This window comes from Stegastes partitus, unplaced genomic scaffold (genome assembly GCF_000690725.1).
Source record: "Stegastes partitus isolate 25-593 unplaced genomic scaffold, Stegastes_partitus-1.0.2 Scaffold855, whole genome shotgun sequence".
NCBI lineage: Eukaryota > Metazoa > Chordata > Actinopteri > Pomacentridae > Stegastes > Stegastes partitus.
The window spans coordinates 84,093-94,746 of NW_007578586.1; the positions used below are offsets into that span (position 1 = coordinate 84,093).

At 43.6% G+C, this 10,654-nt stretch overlaps 2 protein-coding genes across 3 annotated transcripts in view; both read right to left on the reverse strand.

Annotated features, from left to right (window-relative positions):
• Positions 1-2,659, reverse strand: part of otud5a (OTU deubiquitinase 5a) — a 22,486-nt gene extending 19,827 nt beyond the window's left edge. For both annotated transcript variants that reach the window (XM_008293060.1, XM_008293059.1), the window contains exon 1: positions 1,835-2,659. In XM_008293060.1, the coding sequence (XP_008291282.1) occupies positions 1,835-2,428 (594 nt within the window). In that variant the 5' untranslated portion in view covers positions 2,429-2,659. The remainder of the gene's footprint in view (positions 1-1,834) is intronic.
• Positions 2,660-7,316: 4,657 nt separating this feature from the next.
• LOC103365594 (PDZ domain-containing protein 4-like) overlaps positions 7,317-10,654 on the reverse strand; it is a 43,980-nt gene continuing 40,642 nt past the window's right edge. The window contains exons 11-12 of the mRNA XM_008293067.1: positions 8,371-8,483; positions 7,317-7,527 (exon numbers count right to left, since the gene is read on the reverse strand). Coding sequence (XP_008291289.1) covers positions 7,317-7,527; positions 8,371-8,483 — 324 coding nt within the window. The remainder of the gene's footprint in view (positions 7,528-8,370; positions 8,484-10,654) is intronic.

Genomic DNA, 10,654 nt, shown 5'->3' on the forward strand with positions numbered 1-10,654 from the left:
TAAAACAAACAAACGTATAAAAGTCTGTCAACTCAGATTCATCGATCAAGTCACCCACAAACCCGATTAAATGGTTTTAAGGACGTACCTGCTGGTTTTAGCTTTCTAAACACGACGGTCTGATTTATTTTTCAGAGTTTTGAACTGATAAACAGACAAAATATGGAAAGTGGAACGACTTCAACCACAAGGCGGCACAGATACTCAGTTACTGGAGGAAACAATCAGCAGGACGATAACCGGCGGTCAGTAAGAACGCAGTGGTGATATCTGACATGTTCATGTCACTGTGCTGGGTCTGAAAGGCTCGCTACCTTCAACATAAATATAAATAGAATTTAAAAAATCATCTATGTGACGGCGTTAGCAGCCGGAAACTAGAAAAACTGGAAAACGGCAGATTTTCAACTCTGTGACGAGTCACGTGAAACTAAATCCAAACTTAAACTCTTCACAGTCACTTCATTCTTCTGACCCTGTAGAACCAGAACCTCCCTCCTCCTGGTTCTGACCCTGTAGAACCAGAACCTTCCTCCTCCTGGTTCTGACCCTGTAGAACCAGAACCTTCCTCCTCCTGGTTCTGACCCTGTAGAACCACAACCTCCCTCCTGGTTCTGACCCTCCACCACTGACTCATTCAGAGAGTTTCAGGTGAACTGCAGCCAGTGTTTCCTCAGAGAGACTGAGAGAAAAACAAAACCTTCTGGATCAATGAATAAATGCAGCAAATGGCAAAGACAAGACAAAATGACCACAAAGAGACCCAGAGAGACAGATTATCACAAAACAACCAAATGAGAAACGACGAAAAGGACAAAGACGAGTCAAAATGATCACAAAGAGACACCGGACGGCTAAAACCACACATGAGCCCACGCAGAACAAACAAACAGAAAAAGAGCCACGAAATAACCAAAACGAGACACAGACTGACAGAAAGAAAATAAAAAATGACAAAGACGAGACAGAACTGTCCCAAAGAGACACAAGACAACGGACAGGAGAGCAAAGCGTCTCTGGGAGTTTATGTACGTGGAGACAAAACGACAAGAAACGAAGGAAAACAGACTCGACACAGAACAGAACGGAGACAGAACTGTTCTGATGAGACACAAAATGAGACAGAAATCATCCACAACGGGACTAAACTGTCCCGAACGCTGAGCTAAATGCTTTGAAATGTGAATAGTTGGACATCGACAGCAGCCTCCACGTCCCCACTGATGGAAACACCTGTGGACACCTGGACAGATGCTGGACATGTTGTTGTTTTGTTTGTTTTAATCTGCAAAATAAATAATCAAAGAAATTCCCAGAAGACATCTGTGTCCCTCTGGGCCCCTTGCTGTGTTTCCACAGAGCTGCAGGACTTTACATGGGAGTGAAACATGAAGCAGCTGTTCAGAGGTTAAAGAAAAAACACTGATGATCATAAAAACTCACTGGTTCGTCATTTCTAAAGCTTCCCTTTAGGACCCCCACCTGTCCAGACGTCACTTTATTTCAACATTCAGTCAGCTTCACCTGTCAGGTGAGCGCAGCGTCAGGTCAGTTGCCATGGTTACCTGCAGTTTAATGACAGGAGGCCAAACTTTGACCTGAGCTGATTTTAGCTCATGATTTAAAAAGGTGCTTTTATCACCTTAAACCGGAGTTAATCCTGAGTTCATTCATAAATACGGAGTTTAATTCGATAATTCATCATCACTACCGGGTTCTTGTGACTTTATGCTCCGGGTTTGGACCCGTGCGTCCCTGGAAGCTAGCACAGCTCACCTGTGTAGCCTCATTAGCATCCTGCTAACGGAGCCTGAGCTAGCATTAGCCTCCTACCTGCTCCACGGTAGCCGGGTCCATGGACTGCAGCCGGGCGGCGTTCTCGTACTCGTCCTCGCTGTTGTTCCCCGCTCCTTCCTCCGTGTCCTGGCTGGACCCAACGCCTCCCGGTCCGGTCACCCCGGGCTGGCCTCCGCCGGCCAGAGCCGCCACCACCCCGCCGGAGCAGGTGCCTGCCTGCCGCCGCCTCTTGCTCAGCCCGGGACCGGAGCAGCAGCTGCCGATGCCTCCGCCGCATCCGACGACGCCGGCCGACACGACGAGCTCCCCGCGGGACCCGGCCACCATGCCGCCGCTGCTGTCCCGGCCGTCGCCCGGCCCTACCGGGGACACGGAGCCGACGGGCGGCGGAGAGGCCTGCTGCGGCCGGGAGCTCGCCTCGATGCTCCGCCTGTCGTCCCTGGCGGAGGGCGGAGCGGGCTGGTAGGACCACGGCGGAGGTGAAGCCCTCGGTCGGGCTCCGGTCCGCCCTGCGTGCGGGTGAGGGTGCGGGTGCTGGTGCGGGTCGGAGCCGCTCCGACGGTCGCTGTCATCGGCGTGGTCCGAGACTCCGACCCCGGAGCTGGGCTTCTTCTTCGGGAGAATCGTCATGGTGGAGTGTGTGCGGGAGGCAGGGAGGGGGTCAGAGGGTGACGAGTCCTCCGCTTCTGGATCGAATGTTTCGGTGTGTTCGCCCTCCGGCCCGGCCGTGCGGCTCTAATCACCGAGCTAAGGCTCCTAACGAACCGAAACGGACCGCAGCGACACCGACTCGGCTCCTTTTCGACGGTTTGGTTGAACACAAACAAAAAGCGTCTCGGTCTTCAGTTCGGTTCTTCAGCTACAAACATCAACACAGCCTGACGGGGCGACGTCACTTCCTGGTGGCGACGGCGCGTCTTACGTCAGGACGTAAACCGGAACTTCGCTTTTATTGTCAAAAATGTAAATAACACGAGTGGTCATAAATCTATATACCTGTCATTTCATATCTTCATATACTTTGACTGGACCTCTGTTATTATTATTATTATTATTATTATTATTATTATTATTATTATTATATCAAAATAGTATAAAGTTAAGTTTATAGAGTTTAAAAGAATACGGTAATCTTTAAAATTAATACATTTATTTTTTAAAAGCACCGTTGTTCTCTGTAACTATATAAACTTTATATTAATTATGATGATAAAATCCCTAACGTTATCTTTATGAATATATTAAGAATACACATGTCAGTGCGTACATGTACGTAGGGACTGTAATGTGTCATCAATGAAAGATGCTGCCTTACGAAAATGATTTTTTTCCCTATTTACGATTTAAATATTATATTTTATATTTAAATAATGAACCCAAGCCTGTTTGTTTATAAAAATATTTATAACATTTCTTATCAGTATCTAATTAGTAAAACAATGACTCCACTAAAAACAAAACAAATATTTTATTTCTGTGTATCTGTCTCTTTATCATATATATAGATATACAAAGATATAGATGTACATAAATATAGTATTAATACATTAAAGGTCCTATTTTAAAGAAGCTAGCATCTTTTATTCACCATAGACACGTCATTCCATATATATGTGTATGTACATCGAATAAAAATTGATTTATTTATTCATCAGTTAAATGAAGAAGATTAGGAATATTTGTACCATCCTGTCATGAAATCAAACACTAGATGTTAAAAACAAAACAAACAAAAAAACCCGTTAAAATGATTACATCAGTTGCTCTGTGTTTGTCGGCACCAGAGCAGAGCAATGAAGTTTTCCCAGCAGCGTCCATCAACAGCTGCTGTTACATCAGGTCAGCTCACTGTTGCCTAGCAACGGGAGGAGAGGATGCTGTGATGGAGAACAAAGAGCCGCCGTGGTCGGCTGCACAACCTGAAGGACGAGAAGCTTCAGTTTGGATCGTTTCTGATGCTCAGTAACACGTGAATCCGCAGCAGGGCGGCGTTTCCTGTCTGCAGCCGTCATGGCGCCACCGTGTGGACAAACGGAGGCCCCGCAGTCAGAGCAGTCAGAGGAGAAACCTGTTCTGTCCAGAAACACAGAACCAGCCGACACCAGCAGAGAGCAGGCTCGGAGGCAACAACGTCAGCTGGTTTCACTTCCAGAGAACTGATACACGGCATGATTAGAACCAGAAGACAAGTTTTAAAAGAGTCTGGTCGCCCTGTTTTAGTGTCTCAATAATAATAATGTGTCAGTTGATCTAATTCTAATTTACACGTGTATAAATGTAATAAAGCTCTTTTAGTTCTGTCTTCTCTCCTCCTGCAGAAGTTTTACAGCTTTTCTCCTTCATTTACACACAGATCCTGGTACTGGAGACACAACGACCACACACATTGGTTGTTTTGTGTGTTTTTGTGTTGTTTTTGTGTATATTTTGGTTGTTTTATGTGATGTTGTGTTGGTTTTACAGCTTTTCTCCTTCATTTACACACAGGTCCTGGTACTGGAGACACCGTGACCACAGCATGTTGCTCCTGCACCAACCCCCTGAACTACAAACACAATCCCTGCTTTACACTCAGATTGCACTTTTTCAAAACATGATACACAATTCTCTGCATTTGGCACATTTTCCATGAAGAAAATCTTTTGTCTTCTCAGAGAACACTCTTGTCATCCAAAACTCTCTGATGCACACCGACTCCTCACATGGACAAACACCTGCCTCATGGTTTCACAGTCAGCACTCAGAGCTTTACCATCAGCGGGCAACACGAGCTCTTCTGTTCTGGAGCAGAACGCCAACAAGAAAGAGTCGAAGAACTGTGATATAAATATGTGTGAGTACGTCCTATGCAATTCCACAGTTGATGCATTCGCTCAGCACTGTATAAATTAAACATGTTTCAGTGCTGTAATCATTATTGTTCTTATTAGTGAGTGTATCCAGTAAATGAATGTGTTGTTTTGAATGTGGACCACTGGAGGAGGACCTTTGTGTTGGTTGGGATCTGCACTGAGCACGTTGACAAGCGTTGGTCGTATTTCCAGGTGTGGATTAAAGCGACGGGTTCATCTGAAAGCACAAAGAGACACAAAACACTTCATGTTTCTGATTTCATCTCAATTTGACTTTAATTTTTTTGACACTTTCACACGTTTGACTACTAAAAAAGTCCAAACAAGGCTTTTTGCACACGACACCGTTTTACGTTCAGGAGCTCCATCCAATAATAATTCAGTACTAAACTCATGCATTTCTGATTGGTCCCGAATCCTCGACCTCACTGCAGGAAAAACCCACAACAGAAGGTACAAAATCTACCAAATTTAAGGAAATATCGACAGTTTAACATGTAATAATGTGAAAAATAACGTTTCCAAAAGCATTCTGGGAACACGTGGACGATTAAAAGTCAAGAGATGGAAACAACAGCTCTTTAAGACAAAACAACTCCTGGAAAGATGAGAGCTGACAGGAAACAGTCGGATTTAAACGTGAAACATTTCCGTCTTCCATCGTGTTAATAATACTTTGACTGATTTCCCTGCAGCAGCGTCACAGCGATACATTTCTGTACATAGTTTTTTTTTTTGAAGGTAATGTGGGGTTTCAGCCACACGAGGCAGCAGCTGTCATACTGCACATCTGATTTTAGTCTCGAGGCTGTTTTACCACCAAATCCCTTCAGTGGACAATCATCTACGAGCTTTAAACATGGAAGGAGGTCCGATGCACCACCTTCACTTCTGATGCAGCGCTGACCTTCGTCTCCAGATAGCTTCATCACTGCTTCTTCTGCAGTGGACAATGATCTGGAAACATGGACAGCCGTCTACAGCACCACCTATCATGACGTCCTTCTCCAGGAGGTTCCAACACCATTAACATCCACCGTTCCTGCAGCGTCCCGCCTGTGATTGATCTCAGAGGTTCTGTTTTGTTTTTAACCCTTCAGGTTCTCCTGCTTGTCCTCTGCACTCTTATGGACAAGACTTGGAATAAGAACAAGTGTGTTTTTAACCAACAAGGACTTCACCTCAGTTTCTGTGAAAGTTCTGTCTGAACACTCAAGAGGCAGTTTGCAATGTACCATCCAACAGTCGCAAAACAGCAACAAGTGGTGCTGCTGGACCTTGGTCCAGTTCTGTGCAGGAACTAGAACAACAGAGGAGAAGATAAGGACAAAAATGGTAGCAGCAACCCGTCTGAAGACCCACACAGCAGCTTTGCAGATGAAAGATTTTCAACACGTCTTATGGCCAGAACCCACACAGATGCCAGGTCCGCCCGAAAACAGCTCACGGGTTCCTCAAGTGGGAGCAAACCTGGAATCTCCAAACAGTGGAGGGCGTCCACGGCTCCACTTATCAGGTACTTATGATTCAGTCTGGATATTTGAAGAAGAACATCAAGAAAACACTTCATTCACCCACAAAAACGGCCCTGAAAGAGGTTCTGCAGGGACAGTTGTTGTTGTAGGAACATGTACAGATGGAAGGGGGTCTACAGCACCACCGATCAGGTTCTTATGATGCCGTCCCCCAGTCACACCTTGTTCCTGCAGGGGAACACATCTCATTGTCAACCAAAACCCCTGAAAAAGACCCTGAAAGAGGTTCTACAGGGACAGTTCTTGCAGTTGGAACATGGTCACATCTTGTTCCTGCAGTGGAGAACAGTCTATGGAGAACCTCAGGTCCAGGTCTTGACCTCCACCTGCCAGTCTGTTGTGGAACATTTCCATTGGATCTAAAGGAGGAAACCAGAACTACTCCCTCCTCACAGGTGTCTTTACTGAGTTTACCTCTAAACCCTAAAACCTGCCGGCAGGTTTAAAAAATCACCAAGATGACACCATTTATAGTCAGGACCCTAAAACAAGGAAGAATGGCCTGATTTTCAATATCCCCGACCTACTGGGTCAATGAATANAAAATCACCAAGATGACACCATTTATAGTCAGGACCCTAAAACAAGGAAGAATGGCCTGATTTTCAATATCCCCGACCTACTGGGTCAATGAATAATGCAGCACGGATCAGAACCAGAGGACAGAGGAGCCAGTTGGTGGAGATACATTCAACTGATGGTGGAACATCTTTCTACATCTGATGGTGGAACATCTTTCTACATCTGATGGTGGAACATCTTTCTACAGCTGATGGTGGAACCTCTTTCTATCTGATGGTGGAACATCTTTCTACAGCTGATGGTGGAACATCTTTTAACGACAAAACTGAGACACAAAGCAAGACAAAATCAGACGAGTTCTCTCTCCTCCACCTTCATGTTGTTCTGGTTCCTCAGAGCTGCAGGACTTGATGCTGAAACATGAACCTTGGTGGAGGACCATGAGACGGGAGATGAAACCATCTGGTTAAAGGAGAGCGGCTGCTTCCTGTCCTGTCAGGATTTAACTTCTAACATCTACAGTTTGTGGTTTTTGTCGTTTATTTCCGGCTTTTCAGGTCCGTTTCATCGTCTCTACGTGTCCGTATCGTTCCACTCGTGGCTTCAGCATCACACGGTGGTGACGGACAGCAGCGGGTTGTAGATCTTCTTCCCGTCCGGAGACCTGGACCCGTGGGCCAGCAGCTCCTGGATGGTGATCCAGTTGTCCAGGATGCGGCGGCTCCTCTTCTTCATCACCTTCTTGTGGCTCAGCAGCAGGATGTTGCTGGAGCTCTGTCGGGGCTGGAGCTGCTCGGTGGCTCCTGACGAGGACGGATCCCTGGATGAGAGAGAGGAGGAACGAAGAGGTGACTTCTAATCTGGAGCTTCGTCTACGACAATTTGAAAGCTGAAGGAGATGATGAATTAGCCTGATGCTAACTACAGATCATTCTACTGTTTCTTTGTACTGTTGTAGGATTTTAAACTAAACTCTAGAAGCATCTTGTGAGCTGTAATATTTAAATGAGTCTGCTCATTATTATATTATATATAATATTGTATCAGTTTAGCCTTAGTTTCTAACTGCTAAATGTGTACTGTGTGTATTGTTATAGGCTCTAAGATTGAATGTTTTTTCTGTTTAATTTTGTAGGAAATTTAACTAAATTATAAAATGTTTCTGGTATTTTGTTTATAATCTGCCTCTTCTGAACTGTAATTTTAAATCAATAATTCATACTTTATTTATTATCGTGGGGTTTTATATGCAGCAGTGAGAGCGCCACGCTACAAAAATAAATCAATAAAAGAAGAATAAAACAAAAGTGGAAATAAAAAAGGAATAAATAAAATAAAAAATAAATAATGTGGCGACATAAAGTAATATTAATCAGAAATGAATCCATAAAAGAAAAGCGAATAAAAGTAGAAATATAAAGACAAATAAAAAAATAGTAGAAATAATAATAATTTATTTTTTACATTAAAAAAAATGTTTAATTGTTTATTTTTTTTAAATTTATTTTTATTTCTGTTTTTATAATGTTGCTTTAAAAGCAAAAGAAAAGTTCAGGTGTGTCCAGGTGTGTCCAGGTGTGTCCAGGTGTGTTCAGGTGTGTCCAGGTGTGTCCAGGTGTGTCCAGGTGTGTCCAGGTGTGCTCTGGATGTTCTGCGGGCCTACCTGTCTCCTCGGAGGTAGTCCAGGCGGCTCTGCATCATGAACTCTCTCCTGCGGCGGTTCTCTCGGGCCCTGAGCAGCTGCTGCTTCCTCTCCTCTTTGCTCCAGTACCGGCCCTGTTGGGACCAGAAGCTGGAATCAGCGATGAAACGGTAAAACCCTGAAGACGGGTCAGAACTCAGCTGCTGGGTGTTTGTCTGGAGGCCATGAGTTTGAGTTTCAGGTGTGTTAGTGTTTCTTTAGCTATCAGACCGTGACGACCCGGTTTTTGGTCACTGTGGACTAATCGGTGTCGTTTTGGACTCATGTTGAGACGTTCTGCATCATTTCAGACTCACTGAATCACTTTCAGTCGTCTTGGACTCATTCTGGGTCATTTGTGAACAGATTCGTGTCGTTCTGGGAACAGAGTTCAGAGGAATCAATTGTTGACACGTTTTCTGTCATTTTGAACTCATTTCTATAAATACTTCATTATTTTGGACACTGAATGATTTTAGACATTTTTTTCTGGACTGATTTCGGGTCGTGTTTGATCAGATTTGTGTCGTCGTGGTAACATCAGAGTCACTTTGAACAAACTTTGGGTGATTTGTGACGAGTGTTGTGTCATCTGGGCAACATGACAGTGAATCTGGACTCGTTTGGATTCATTTCTGACACGATTTGAGTCATTTTGAGAAAGTTTTAGTAATTTTAGACTCACTGTGAGTCATTTATACAAATATTCCAGTATGTTGGACACACTGAACAGGTTTTTTTCTGAATAAGTTTTTTTTTTTGGACTAATTTTAGCCCATTTTTTATGAATTTTCTGTCATTTTGAACTAATTTTGAGACATTTTGTGGAACTTCAGTGTTATTTTGGACACAGTGAAAAGTTTTACACTCGTTCTAATTCATCGTGGACGAACTTCAGGTATTTTTTTTTATTGATTTGTGTCATGTTGGGAACATTAAAGTCGTTATTGTAAATGAGAACCTGTTCTCAATGAACCTACCTGGTTAAATAAAGGAAAATAAAATAATAAAGTCATTCTGGACTAAATGTGAGGATTGTGGAGTCACTATGGGTCATTTATGACTAACTTTAGCTCATTTCTGACAAGATTTGTGTCATTTTGAAAACGTTTTGGTGATTTTAGACTAATTTTGAGTCATTTATAAAAACTTTGTGTTACTTTTGGACACATTGAGACACTTTATTTTAAAGTGGACCTGTTTTAATTTGAATCATTTTTAACTAATCTCTGTAGTTTTTGACAGTACTGCTGTCATTCTGGACCAATTTTGAGCTTTTCTTTGGAATAATTTTAAGAATTTTGAGCCATTTTGGACGTTTGTGGGTTTTGTTATGGCAGCAAACGGGGAAACGATGAATAAATATCAGTAGAAAATAAAAGTCTACATAAATACTAGTTCAGATTGTCTCTGGATGTAAATGACAAACAGGTTCTGGTAGAGAAGCATTCACGCTGCACAGGTTTGTCTGTGAGGAGGAGCAGCATGATGAAGATAACGTGACTGAAGTCGTCCATGAAGAGGAACCACACCTGGAGGTTCTGTCCTGGACCATCATTCTAGTTTTATTTCTCACTTCAGCCTCATTTGGACTTCACTCGGTGTTTCTGTGCACTGGTTGGTTCTGAAGCTCCCTGTAACGACGCCACCGCCACATGCACTGATTCAGACGACCACCAGGGGTCTCTGCTGAGCCACGAGTGGAGGACGGACGCCATAACAACATCTGGCTCCGGTTGGGTTTGTGTGTTCTGAACATCTGCAGATGTGACGGATCTGTTCTGATCCGACGGAACCACTCTGGTTCTACGTTCAAAGTGATGACGTTTCATTATCTTCCATCAGACCCTCGACACTGACCTCCAGGCAGCGCTAACATCAGAGAGATCGATCAGAACCACATCCAGGGTACCAGGGACTGGCTCTATGACTCCAACCTGTTCACACTGTCAGACATCCCATAATACTGATGCTACCAGCTGGTGATGGAGGAACTGAACCGAACCAGGTCCAGGGTTCAGACACCTGGATGGATGCAGAACTGCTTCCTGTGTTTAATTTGTGTCATTTTGTGTTTTTGTTGTGAGTCAGATTTATTTGTCGTATTAATTTGTTTGTCGGATTTAGTTTCTATTTTTTTTGCTTCTTGTTTTGTGTTTTTTGTCCCATTTTTCTAAATTCTTTCTCTTTTCTTGTCGTTTCACGTCTCTTTCCAAAAGTTTTGTCTCCTTTCTGTTGCTTTGATTCCATTTGTCTCATTTTGGAT